Raw genomic sequence first — 14,716 nt, forward strand, 5'->3', positions numbered from 1 at the left:
ACTTCGTTAAATCCAGGCGCCAAAATGTCCAGACGCTGACGACGGCCAAGCTGTAGCGATCGCAGGATTCACAAACCACCTGCTGCCGATTGTTCTGATGATGACGTCACCTTATGTTCACGGTTGGACACCACATTTCGTTAATATGGCATCCAGCAAAGAAATGTTCGAGTACTCACCTGAAGCAACTGCTGTGAGACAAATCACAACTGGGAATATTATATTATTACATGTCTTTTATTCGTATTACAAAGAAAGAGATGCTGTGGTAATCATTTCAACAAGGAAAACTGAATATTACATTAATTTAAGCTTGAGAAAAGCTATATTCAGTAGGATGTTGATGGCTGGTGCTGTGTTCACGGAGGCAGTGGAGCACAGATGTGTGTCTGGTGCAGTGACAGCGAAGTGGTCAGAGCGTCAGCGTGTGGTTGCCAGCTGCCACAGACATTTCCTCCCCATCACCGACAGGCGACGTGCTGTCTTTGGAGCCAATCAGACTGCGCATCACCATCAAGTACGAGAAAGCGTCCTGCATCATCTGCAAACACACGACAAGTTAGTTTTTTTGTGGATCTTGCTGCGGCAGTTTTTTATATGAACACAACTGATTGTCTATAGTCATACAATGGACTTTACAGCCAGAAAAGACGAACGTTGCCTAACAAAATTACGAAATTTCTATTTTAAATATGTAACTCGTACACTTGCATATAAGGTTGATACAATAAGACAGAACTGGTACAACGAAAGGGAATGACCAAGTGATTGGATTTCTAAATAATATCAGAATTTTTGGGATTTATAAAGAAGCATGGATTTGAAAGTTTCTAGCAGATTAAAACTGTGTGCCGGACCGAGAATCAAACGGGACTTTTGCCTTGTCGCTTGCAACAATTGAGCTACTCAAGCACGACTAACGACCCGTCCTCACAGTTTCAATTCTGCCAGTACCTTCGCAGAACAGCTTCTGTGAATAAATAAAATTAGAAGGAAGGTCAGCGTTGGCCGTAATGTTGATTATTTACGAACAGCAAAATCAATTTTCGATCACATAATGATCATCTTCAGCGCTGGGAGTTAAAAAGTTTTACACAGCGATCAGTGAATAAGAAACAAATGTCCACAAGTACGCCTGAGTATAAATCAACTGTTGGTAAGAACATACCTTAAGTGTACAAATTAAAGCTCGTAGGCACTGGTGTCTAGTTATTAGCCGTAACAGTAGCTATGAAACGATCACAATAACTGAAGCTGCTGTTTTCATCACCTATACAGCAGACCTCCATGTGACAGGGGTTTGGAACGCCGTCTATGTGGCATGTCACATGAAAACTTAACATTACTTTATTTGGCAGGAGATTACCACAAAATACCAAATGTGCACTTGCAAATCATTAATTGAATGACCTTCCTTCTAATTTTATTTATTCAATGGTCGTTGTGCATATAGCACTCTATGGAGTCGCCAATCAATAAAGCTTCTGTGAAGTTTGGAAGGTAGGAGACGAGGTACTGGCAGAATTGAAACTGTGAGGACGGGTTGTGAGTCGTGCTTGAGTAGCTCAGTTCGCCTGAACGGTAGCTCAGCGTGTTCGGTCAGAGAGCTAGCTAGCCTCTGTAATAAAAAAAACTGAGTAAAAGGATCAACAAAGAACTTCAACGGATGTCATTTGACGTCCGCTAAGACAAAAAAAAAACCAAAGAAGGGTTGGTAGAGCACTTGCCCGCGATAAGGCAAGTGTGCCGAGTTCGAGTATCGGTCCGACTCACAGCTTTAATCTGCCAGGAAGTTTCATACCAGCGCACACTCCACTGCAAAGTAAAAATTTCATCCTGGAAGCATACATTTTATTTCTAGAACATATGGAGACAGAGGCATACAGCATTTCCGAAGAAGGAAAAATTACCTTAAATCTAAAGAGCAAAGGAATATTAATCATCAAAAGCGATAATATTATTTTATTACTGTTTTTCATTCCTTTACACGAAATGAAAAATTTTGCTTGTCGTTTAAGTCTCAGTTAAGAAAACTTTAATTTTAATAATAAAAATTACCAGTTGGTAAGAAAAGACGTTGTCGCATCAAAAAAATTGTCAAGTCAATTTCATCTACCTTGGGTGAATCATTATGGTTTATCATACAAGATAAGGAAGAGAGATCTTTTTCACTCAACAAGAAATACTTGTAGTGAAATGGCAAAAAACCCAGGCCAAAAAGTTAACAAAGGTGAGCGAATGACAGAGTTATAAGGGAAGGTAAGGAGGGCCACAAAAATGTTGGTAATCTCACCCACACACTGTGAGAACGACTGCGTCTGTACGTTGTGAAATTAAATGTCATATTCACTGAAATTCAGATTTCAACTGTACACTGTCTGATCAAAAGTATCGCGACATCTCTATGCAATGCGGGATTAACCACATTATGTCACGAGAGGCCGACCCACCAGTATAAAAGAACGCGGATAATATGGCTTTGTGAGTACAGAAGCATTAACAGCAGAATGGTCGGCCAGGAGGGATCAGTGACTTCCAGTGTAGACAATTCACTGGATGTCACCTGAGTAACAGATCCACCAGGGACATTTCAACCCTTCTAATGCTGACCAGGTCGACTGTTGGTGATATGACTGTCAAGTGAAAATGCTACAGCAACAACCACAGTGAAGCCGAAACAGGGATCTTCGAACACTGCAGAGAGTGGTTGTAAAAAATCGCATGAAATCAGTGGAAGGAATCTCTCGTGAGTTCCATAGTGCTACCAGCAGCCCAGCTAGCTCAATAACTGCGTAGGGAGTTAAAATGAAGGGGGGAAATGGTCGAGCAGCTCCTCATAAGCCATATATTTCTGTAGTCAGTTATGAGAGACGCTTGAGGTGGCATAAAGAGCAACGCCTCTGGACAGGGGATGAGTAGAAGCGAGTGATATGGAGCGATGAATCACGCTGTACCCTCCGGCAGTGCGACAGGATTTGGGTTTCGTGAAAGCCTAGAGAACATTATCGGCCGTCATATTTAGCGTCAATAGTAAAGCGCAGAGGAGGTGGTGTTACGGTATGGGGGCATCTTAGATGGTCAGGATGTGGTCCCCTTATTGCTCTTATGAAAATGCTACATCAGAAAGAATATGGACACATTATACGGCACTGTGTACTGCGTACTGTAGAGGAACAGTTCGAAGACGATGACTGTTCGTATTAGCATGACAGTGCATCCTGTCCTATAAGGCAGCATCTGTGGGACAACGATTTGTGGTCAATTACATACCCGAACCAATTGGAACACCTGTGGGGTGAGTTAGAACGTCGACTTTGCTCCAGTCCTCTGCGTCCAACTTCACAAACTGCTCTGTTTTCAGCTTTTAATGAACAATGTGCTGACATTCTTTCACAGACGCTCAGATACCTCACTGAAAGTGTCCCTAGCAGAGTTCAAGCTGTCGTAAAGGCGCAGGGTGAACGCATCCTACATTAACCTCCTACATACTTTTGATCGGATAACGTACTCTAATGTTTGTCTTGTTCATTTCACCTAATCTCGCATTGAACGAACTTCCCCAGAAATAAATGTCGCCTCTCTTAATGTAACCCTTTTATACACATTAATGGGAAAAGATGTCATCGACGCGAGGGTTGGTATCAACGCCATAGAGCTTTTCTACGCGTAGTCCTACAGGAGGTGGTATGATTTTGCATTCCTTTAAACTTACCCACCCAGTTATAGGGATAGCTACAGTATAACGTACTGCAACTCGGCCCTTTTCACTTGTATTATTGCCACAGAGGAAAGGAGTGTAGGAAAGGAGTGTGCCGTGCGGGATTAGCCGAGCGGTCTGCGGTGCTGCAGTCATGGACTGTGCGGCTGGTCCCGGAGGAGGTTCGAGTCCTCCCTCGGGCATGGGTGTGTGTGTTTGTCCTTAGGATAATTTAGGTTAAGTAGTTTATAAGCTTAGGGACTGATGACCTTAGCAGTTAAGTCCCATACGATTTCACACACATTTGAACATTTGAAAGGAGTGTCAGACAGAAAAATCCTAGGGATGCCGAGAGATCCAAACAGGGATTTGGATTTGTAATCTGACACCCACTGCATCACACGGTCACATTCGAAAAGAATGCTTGGTGAAAAAAGCAGCAATAATAGCCAGTCCTCTACTAATTCTGTGCCCACGTTTTATCCCCATTGTTCCTTTTTCATCTTGTAAGAACATTTCTAGCTTTTAAGAATAAATCCTATACATGATTCTGTTCAGTTTGTGTCGTAGCCTTTCAGCAATCAGAATTTCACACGGAGCTTTATCCTGGAAGATTTTCTTGAGTTTAACTGTTGCTGCTGATTCTCCATCGTACTTTCATATCGCAAGGTTCAAAGTTTCTGGCAGCTACATTTGAGTACGTCACCCCGTGTGTGGTTTATCCTTCTCAGATAGCTCGGGTAAGGTTCGTGACCCCACCAGATAATGTATCATTCCCCAGCGGCTGCTTTGTCACGCCTCCCTGCACGCTCGGAAATAGATTATGTCATCTCATTCCTGCGCATTTTGTGTCTCTGTCATTCTCACCATTCCTCCTCTAGGACAGACAGAATGTCGTTTACTTAACCTCATAAAAAGCAAGCAGAAGGAGTAATACCGGGAACCTAGCACCGTGACCAATGCAACCATTGGGTAGCATTGTGTTCAAATATCCCCTAGCATCATGGTGAAGCTGTAGGGATGCACCATCTGACAGTGTTATGCGGCTTTTCTGTTTCCCATATCCTACAAGTGTGACTATTTACTTTCCCATTTGTATAAAGCGTCACATACTCCGAAAAAATGATCGAATACACAAAACCATCATCTTCGACCTGCAGTGCTCAGCAAAACTCGAATAGCTAGTCTTTGTCTTTAGGTTATAACTTTTGTACTAACTGTAGTCTGTATGGTTTAATGTTTAATTTTTTACGCAATATACGCCACACAGTCGTTGACATTCCCAACTTACAGCCGGTCGGTGCGGCCGAGCGGTTCTAGGCGCTTCAGTCTGGAACCGCACGGCCGCTACGGTCGCAGGTTCGAATCTTGCCTCGGGCATGGATGTGTGTGATGTCCTTAGGTTAGTTAGGTTTAAGTAGTTCTAAGTTCTAGGGGACTGATGACCTCAGATGTTAAGTCCCATAGTCCTCAGAGTGACCTCAGATGTTAAGTCCCATAGTCCTCAGAGCCATTTTGAACCCAACTCAGTTGAGGCTGTGCTTAGAGATTTTGCCGGACTCCTTGTGAAAGCTTCTCTCACTCGTTCACTGTCATTTGCAATCACACCTAGCCGACCACTTCTCTTCTTGTCACACAAACACCCAATTCCAATGGACTTTACATGCTAAAACTGTAGATTGTCTTTCTGGTTGGTGCAGCTGTCCCGCACTTCATCCCAGGCACTATATATATATTTTTTTTTTGTCAAATTCTAGCACGCAGGAAGTCCTCTCAGCTCCAGCTTGATTATGATACCACCTAGCGACCATTCGTGGAACTACACGTCACACCTGCACTGAAAAAAAAAAAGACTTACAAGTTTACTCTTTCAAATTATGTATATTGTTACTACTCATGCGGCTACATTAAATTTTTTTAAAGTGTTTCCGGACCTTTGGAACACGCTGTATTTAGTACTGCCAGTTTCTGTACATAGTCGACCACGTCTGATTTGCTAGTGTCTATATTCATGGCACCTCTCTTCTACTGTGTCTACGGTTTATCCAACGCCGCTTTGGCAGGGGATTTGGTTGACCCCAGTTTGCGAAAGCCTATATCATACTTTACTGAACCTGGAATTGTTGATGGGAGAAACCCACATTTGATAACAGTGTTTCTCCAAGATTTTGCTGACCTTTCTGGACATATTGCCGGCAAATGGGATGCACGCTGGCGAGTTTTGCTCCTCCTTTTCCTCGTGATGTTGTCTACATACAGCCTATCTAAATGCAGGTCTTAACGCCTTACCTGCTCGCTACTGTAGCCATTCCTTCGGACTGTTGTCTCCACATATTTCAGCTCAGTTTCTTCAGCTGTCTTAGTCTCAGATTGTTCGCCCTCTGTCAACAAGAGTGCATTGAACGTCTTCACGCTGCCAGCTGTGATAACTACTGGAGGTGGGTAGATAGAGAACAGTGTGTTGGGGCTTTCTGTACGCACCGTGCATACGTCGTGACCCGCGTGAACGCCCAAGAATTCCACAAGGTGGAGAATACTTTTCGACGCCACCTTTTTGCTTCCTCCCTCTGTCCCACGCCTCACGCACCATCTCCTAACTGGCGACGCTGTCGTCAAGTGCCTCGTTGCGCCGTTGTTTCTGCTTCTAACTACACCTATAACAATTATTATTCACGGAAAACTGTCGCTTCTTAACTCAGTTCTTGCCGAATTAGCTTATGCCCCCTCATAATACACACCAAAATGGCTAAGTACCCACACCATACCTAAAATGACATGAAATTCACCGCTAAATATTCTGCTTGAACCATGAAGTGCACGCTACAGACACATGCAGCAGAAAGACGCTATTGGCTGATATGCCAGGTGCTACACTGCCTTTTGCCACTGTGCGTCATCCCTCCACCCGCTTTCTTAAATGCACACTACTTGTAACTGCTAATACCACCTCCAGTGCCGCCGCGCGGGATTAGCCGAGCGGTCTGATGCGCTACAGTCATGGACTGTGCGGCTGGTCCCGGCGGAGGTTCGAGTCCTCCCGCGGGAGTGGGTGTGTTTGTTTGTCCTTAGGATAATTTCGGTTAAGTAGTGTGTAATCTTAGGGACTGATGACCTTAGCAGTTAAGTCCCATAAGATTTCACACACATTTTTGAACCTCCAGTGCCGACAGACTGCCATTTCATCCTCTGACATATGACCCGTGTCTAGGATCGGCTACTTCTCAGTGAAGTAACTCCTTGGTTCGCCTCACGAGGCTGTATAGTGCACTCCAGTTGTACGGAACAGCTTTGCTTACTAAATAAACGCCGCGCGAAGTAACCACGTGGTTTGAGGCGCCATGTCACGGATTGCGCGACCCTCCGGCCGGAGGTTCGAGTCCTCCTTCGGGCATGGGTGTGTTGTTCTTAGCATAAGTTAGTTTAAGTAGTGTGTAAGTCTCGGGACCGATGACCTCAGCAGTTCGCTCCCTTAGGAACTCACACACACTTTAACATTTACTTAATAAACGCCACAAAATACTTTGACAAATATATTGTATTGAAATATCGGTACTTTACTACCAATATTGTGAATCTTTGATACCTCCTAAATGAAGATGTATTAATATGCATCAAATAATTATTCAAATTGCATAATAAAGAACGTAACTATTGTTGAAAATGACAGTGATGTTGTTCTTGTTATTGTTGTTGTGGTCTTCATTCCTGAGACTGGTTTGATGCAGCTCTCCATGCTACTCTATCCCGTGCAAGCTGCTTCATTTCCCAGTACGTACTGCAGCCTACATCCTTCTGAATCTGCTTAGTGTATTCATCTCTTGGTCTCCCTCTACGATTTTTACCCTCCACGCTGCCCTCCAATACTAAATTGGTGATCCCTTGATGCCTCAGAACATGTCCTACCAACCGATCCCTTCTTCTGGTCAAGTTGTGCCACAAACTCCTCTTCTCCCCAATTCTATTCAATACCTCCTCATTAGTTATGTGATCTACCCATCTAATCTTCAGCATTCTTCTGTAGCACCACATTTCGAAAGCTTCTATTCTCTTCTTGTCAAAACTACTTACCGTCCATGTTTCACTTCCATACATGGCTACACTCCATACAAATACTTTGAGAAACGACTTCCTGACACTTAAATCTATACTCTATGTTAACAAATTTCTCATCTTCAGAAACGCTTTCCTTAACATTGCCAGTCTACATTTTATATCCTCTCTACTTCGACAATCATCAGTTATTTTGCTCCCCAAATAGCAAAACTCCTTTACTACATTAAGTGTCTCATTTCCTAATCTAATTCCCTCAGCATCACCCGACTTAATTCGACTACATTCCTTTATCCTTGTTTTGCTTTTGTTGATGTTCATCTTATACCCACCTTTCATGACACTGTCCATTACGTTCAACTGCTCTTCCAAGTCCTTTGCTGTCTCTGACAGAATTACAATGTCATCGGTGAACCTCAAAGTTTTTATTTCTTCTCCATGGATTTTAATACCTACTCCGAATTTTTCTTTTGTTTCCTTTACTGCTTGCTCAATATACAGATTGAATAACATCGGGGAGAGGCTACAACCCTGTCTCACTCCCTTCCCAACCACTGCTTCCCTTTCATGTCCCTCGACTCTTATAGCTGCTATCTGGTTTCTGTACAAGTTGTAAATAGTCTTTCGCTCCCTGTATTTTACCCCTGCCACCTTCAGAATTTGAAAGAAAGTATTCCAGTCAACATTGTCAAAAGCTTTCTCTAACTCTACAAATGCTATAAACGTAGGTTTGCCTTTTCTTAATCTAGCTTCTAACATAAGTCGTAGGATCAGTATCGCCTCACGTGTTCCAATATTTCTACGGAATCCAAACTTAGAGGAACGTATTTTGGAAAGTTTATTTTCATACAGTTTATTACAAAAGGTGGACATCCACAACGGGTTTTACTTTTCCTGCTTGTTTGGATGACCATGTAGTGCCGCGCGGCAGACAGATGGGACAGCGTTAGTGCGGACGTGGATGGAGATGTGAATTCGTAGGGTGCATCAAAGTGCATCGAATCATATGCAGGATAATTATAATTAAAGTTTCACTTGCAAAGCGCTGTCAAAAACAAACCACTGCTCAAAATGACGTCGAATTGGAACGGAATATTATCGAAGAAATGGGAAAACGCTATGAAACTAAAATATTAACGAAAATTTTACCACTAGATGGCGCTGTAATTGGCAGAATATGCAGAATAAAAGACGCTGGGTACACAGCTGTTCCTCAGTTTGCGTCAGAGATGCTAGGCAAGCCAGGTCTCGAGGCAGGATCGCGTGCTGCTGGTAAAGCTGTCTCACAAGAATGGTGACCGTGCGTCAGTAGCTCTGCAGAAGTTCTGAACACTCAAGGGTATGAAAAAAGGCGTTGTTCGATGTCTGCCACGGGTGTGGAGGAAATGAGTACGAAATTCGAAAAGACAGGCTCTTTTGAAGCGCAGTGCGGCAGCTGGAGGGCGACAGTCGATCCAACGTCAGTAGAAGACGTGCTCACAGCATTGCAGGAGGAGTCGAGCGGTTTGTCGGCACGGTAGCTCAGCGTGTTCGGTCAGAGGGTTACTTACCCTGTGTAATAAAAAAACTGAGCGAACGAATCAACGAAGAGCCTGAACAGGTGTCATCTGACGTCCGCCCCGAACAGATTCAACGAACAATATACACTCCTGGAAATTGAAATAAGAACACCGTGAATTCATTGTCCCAGGAAGGGGAAACTTTATTGACACATTCCTGGGGTCAGATACATCACATGATCACACTGACAGAACCACAGGCACATAGACACAGGCAACAGAGCATGCACAATGTCGGCACTAGTACAGTGTATATCCACCTTTCGCAGCAATGCAGGCTGCTATTCTCCCATGGAGACGATCGTAGAGATGCTGGATGTAGTCCTGTGGAACGGCTTGCCATGCCATTTCCACCTGGCGCCTCAGTTGGATCAGCGTTCGTGCTGGACGTGCAGACCGCGTGAGACGACGCTTCATCCAGTCCCAAACATGCTCAATGGGGGACAGATCCGGAGATCTTGCTGGCCAGGGTAGTTGACTTACACCTTCTAGAGCACGTTGGGTGGCACGGGATACATGCGGACGTGCATTGTCCTGTTGGAACAGTAAGTTACCTTGCCGGTCTAGGAATGGTAGAACGATGGGTTCGACGACGGTTTGGATGTACCGTGCACTATTCAGTGTCCCCTCGACGATCACCAGTGGTGTACGGCCAGTGTAGGAGATCGCTCCCCACACCATGATGCCGGGTGTTGGCCCTGTGTGCCTCGGTCGTATGCAGTCCTGATTGTGGCGCTCACCTGCACGGCGCCAAACACGCATACGACCATCATTGGCACCAAGGCAGAAGCGACTCTCATCGCTGAAGACGACACGTCTCCATTTGTCCCTCCATTCACGCCTGTCGCGACACCACTGGAGGCGGGTTGCACGATGTTGGGGCGTGAGCGGAAGACGGCCTAACGGTGTGCGGGACCGTAGCCCAGCTTCATGGAGACGGTTGCGAATGGTCCTCGCCGATACCCCAGGAGCTACAGTGTCCCTAATTTGCTGGGAAGTGGCGGTGCGGTCCCCTACGGCACTGCGTAGGATCCTACGGTCTTGGCGTGCATCCGTGCGTCGCTGCGGTCCGGTCCCAGGTCGACGGGCAATTGCACCTTCCGCCGACCACTGGCGACAACATCGATGTACTGTGGAGACCTCACGCCCCACGTGTTGAGCAATTCGGCGGTACGTCCACCCGGCCTCCCGCATGCCCACTATACGCCCTCGCTCAAAGTCCGTCAACTGCACATACGGTTCACGTCCACGCTGTCGCGGCATGCTACCAGTGTTAAAGACTGCGATGGAGCTCCGTATGCCACGGCAAACTGGCTGACACTGACGGCGGCGGTGTACAAATGCTGCGCAGCTAGCGCCATTCGACGGCCAACACCGCGGTTCCTGGTGTGTCCGCTGTGCCGTGCGTGTGATCATTGCTTGTACAGCCCTCTCGCAGTGTCTGGAGGAAGTATGGTGGGTCTGACACACCGGTGTCAATGTGTTCTTTTTTCCATTTCCAGGAGTGTAGAACAAAATGAGATCAACTGAAAAAAAAAAGCGGTGGTGTGCAGACACGCGGTGCACGGAGAATCGACCGAACTCGGCCGGTGAGCACGGCGCATAAAATTTTACGAAACATCCTGAATTGCTCTCCATAGAACAATACGCATGTTCAGAGTTGCTTCATGCTGATCTGCGAGTAAGACAACCGTTTGGTTTAGAATTTATTGCGCGTATGGAGTTTACAATGAATGGGCGTGTAACATTCTGTGGACAACTCACACAACTGCAGAATATGAGCAACGGAAAATCCGCCCGCACACTGTCTGATCGCTTTGAGCAAGAGAACGGTGTCCCCCAGGGCAGTGTTTTAAGCGTTACCCTCTTTGCCATAGCCATCAACAGTATAACGTCTACAGTGAGGAGTCCAGTACAGTGCTCCTTGTTTGTGGACGACTTTGTTGTTTTCTGTTCCTCCTCCAGTGTTGCAACCGTGAGCCATCAGTTGCAGTTAACAGTGCGGCGGTTAGAGGAGTGGGCTGCAAAGACGGGTTTTCGGTTTTCTGCCGAAAAGTGTGTTTGTATTCATTTTAATCGTTCTCGTCATCATTTTACTTTGCCTGCCTTGCATATGGGGGATACTGTCCTACATTTTAGAGACACAGTGCGGTTTATGGGCCTAATTTTTGACTCCAGGTTGTCATGGCTGCCACACCTACGTGACTTGAAAGCCAGAACCCTGAAGGCACTGAACATCCTCAAGTGCCTCAGCCACAGGTCTTGGGGCGCGGACAGGGCGCGTCTCCTACAGTTTTATGGAGCTTTTGTGCGTTCACGGCTGGACTATGGGTGCACAGTATATGGGTCAGCGAGGCCATCTTATTTGCGGATCCTTGACGCTGTCCACCATGCTGGGATACGACTGGCCACAGGTGCTTATCGGACCAGTCCCGTACCCAGCCTCTGTGCTGAGTCTGGCGAACCGCCACTTACCATCCGGCGGCAGCTCCTGCTGGTGCGCCAGGCTTGTAAGTTTCTTGCAGCTCCCAGCTCGCCTGCTCAACGTCTTGTTGCCCATCCACTTTTGGACCGCCTTTTTTCCCGCCGTCCCCGGGCTACGTTGCCGTTTGGGATCTGTGTGCAACGTGTACTAGAGTCCCTCGGTGTGGAGTCTGTACAACCCCAAATCCAAGGTTTTAACCGCCTACCACCCTGGTTACTGAAGAGGCCCGGAGTGATTTTAGATTTATTGTAGTATAAGAGAGATTGCACTCCTGCCACCGTTTTTAATGCAGCATTTTCTGCCATTTTATCTGAGCACCACGACTATGTAGCTGTTCTTGCGGATGGGTCGAAACAAGGGGATTCTGTCGATTGCTCAGATGTTTTTCCATATCGTGTCCTCAAGGTCCGACTGCCTCACACTTTTACTATCTTTGATGCAGAATTGTTTGCGATCTTGCGGGCACTGGAGCACATGAGACATTCTTCCTCTCCTAAATTTCTTGTCTGTTCCGATTCACTCAGTGCCCTTCATTCATTGCAACGTTTCTATCCGGCAGATAAAGTGGTCCAGACCATCCAGGATGCCCTCCTCCGACTACAGCGACTGGGGAAGGTTGTAGCTTTCTGCTGGGTTCCGGGGCATGTTGGCATTGCTGGGAATGAAAGGGCAGATCTCGCAGCCAAGGAGGCGTGTCTTGCCCCACAAGTATCTCAGTGTGCTATCCCCTTGCACGCACTCACCTCGCTGTTGAGCTCACGGGTCATGCGTCGGTGGGAGGATGAGTGGCTGGAAGTGACTGACAATAAGCTCCGTATAGTCAAGCCCAAAACGCGTGTGTGGTGTACTTCCTTTCAGCCCCATCGACAGAACGAGGTTCTCTTCACTCGGCTTCGAATAGGCCACAGCCCTATGACGCACGGCTTCCTGCTCCGGCGAGAGGACCGTCCAATTTGTGGTGCTTGCGGCGTCCAGGTCACTGTGCGCCACGTTTTATTGGATTGCGTTTTATTTTCTGACCAGCGGGTCGCGGCTGACTTGCCAGCGGACCTGCCATCTCTTTTAGGCAACACTCGGACGAATGTGGTTAAAGTTTTAAAGTTCTGTGCCCTGTCAAATGTTTTTACAAAGAATTTTAGGGAGAGGATTTTAATTCGCTCACTGTGTGACAAGCTCGCCCATATTTTATGTAAGTGGCCAGCCAATAACAATTTCATGTGACATTCTTGTTGCTATGTTTCCCCTTTCCTTACGTTTTACTTTCTTATGTAGCATTTTCCTTCTTTTCCTGCTTTGTTTGAGTGTGTGCTTTAGTTTTCTTAAGTCTGCCCACATTCGTTCCTTTTAATGATGTTGAGCGCCCATAAGCCCCAACACACCACCACCACCACCACCATCAACCGGTGCCACTTCATTGTGCAAGGGGAAACTGTGTGGTATGGCTTGACGGCATGTTTTATAATGGGACCATATTTTTTTTCGAGGAGGTGGGTCCTGCAGGTCCTGTTACCTGTACCGTAAATGGTAAACGCTGTGAGAGTATTTTGCGCACTAGTGACATTCCAACACTTCAACAGCGTCGATGTGTATATAGGATCATTTTAATGCAAGATGGTGCTCCTACACATATGCATAGCCGGTGAAGCAGTTGCTGCAGAGGCATTTAGGAAACGCTAGAATTATCAGCCGTCATACCCTACAGCGTGGTTATCTGACAGATGGTATGTTCAGTGCAGATGGTATGTTCAGTGCTCCGATTTCGTAGCTGAAGTGAAGGCACACATTGTGTAACGCATTCTGAACGCGACCCCTGAGACACTCCGATCTGTTGTAGAACATACTGCTTCTCGATTTCAGCTTATGGTAGACAACGGTGAGCAGCATATTTAGCATTTCTTGCGTCGGTCTCACGTCAGTTTAAAACCGATTCCGTTGTTACTTTTTCTGCGGTTTTTGCCTTCAGGACAATTAAAAAACGGTTTTTCCATCCGATGTTGTACAACCTTGCCGTGGTGGATGCACTTAACTAACTACCACTAGCACATCTGTTGACTGCCGAACTTGGGCGGTCGAGCATATTGCTCAGTACGGTTGATTTAATGTGCAGTTCACACTACAGCCATCATGTGTCATTTGTAGCCGAACCCATTTAGATTATGATGCTTACAGTGCCATCTAATGAGAATTTTTTCGTTAATTTTTTTGTTTCCATAATGTTTCCGTCTTCTTCGATAATATTACGTTCAAATTTGACTTCAATCTGTGCAGCAGTTTTTTTTAGTAGCGTTTTGAAACTGCAACTATAATCCCCCTGTATTTGTCATTACATGTAAAAGTTTGATTCTTTTTTTGAGGAACTTTGCTCGTTATACACATAAATTAGATATTACATGGAAAATACTGTAAGTAAAAGATGACAATTCCCAAACAACATTCTGTAATCAAAAGCACAATGTGCTTACTGTGATCGCTTTGGTTCTTGTGCATGGTGGTTCTGGGTTGATGTTTTATGTTGTACAGAATGACTTCATCTCAATTTTTGAGTATACAGTATGTATCGTACTGTACGAAGACTACGGGATAGTGAATATATGAATACCTTTACTAAAAGTGAATTTTTGTAATGTGGTGTTCACAGCTTTCATATTATTGTACATTCTTTCTTCAAATATAGAATATGTTTAAGTTTAATGTCGCTGCCTCCGGTGCAGTTACATCCTCAGATTTTTATCTAAGGAAAGGAGGTTTGGAACAGGATTCACTCAGCCTCATGAGACCGAATGAGGAGTTGCCTGAATAAAGATGTAGCAGCAGCATCAGGATTAAATCTACTGGTAATAACGACTACAGGTACTGGCGACATGCTGATTTCATGTCCCACGATCAGAGATCGCTCTCTTTATACTGCCTTGTAGTCGCCAGACG

The 14,716-nt window shown here is 45.5% G+C and overlaps 1 protein-coding gene across 1 annotated transcript in view; it reads right to left on the reverse strand.

Annotated features, from left to right (window-relative positions):
- Nucleotides 1-257: 257 nt before the first annotated feature.
- Nucleotides 258-14,716, reverse strand: part of LOC124613307 (odorant receptor 4-like) — a 57,483-nt gene continuing 43,024 nt past the window's right edge. The window contains exon 5 of the mRNA XM_047142003.1: nucleotides 258-541. Within this exon, the coding sequence (XP_046997959.1) occupies nucleotides 413-541 (129 nt within the window). The 3' untranslated portion in view covers nucleotides 258-412. The remainder of the gene's footprint in view (nucleotides 542-14,716) is intronic.

Source organism: Schistocerca americana, chromosome 4, assembly GCF_021461395.2.
Source record: "Schistocerca americana isolate TAMUIC-IGC-003095 chromosome 4, iqSchAmer2.1, whole genome shotgun sequence".
Lineage (NCBI taxonomy): Eukaryota > Metazoa > Arthropoda > Insecta > Orthoptera > Acrididae > Schistocerca > Schistocerca americana.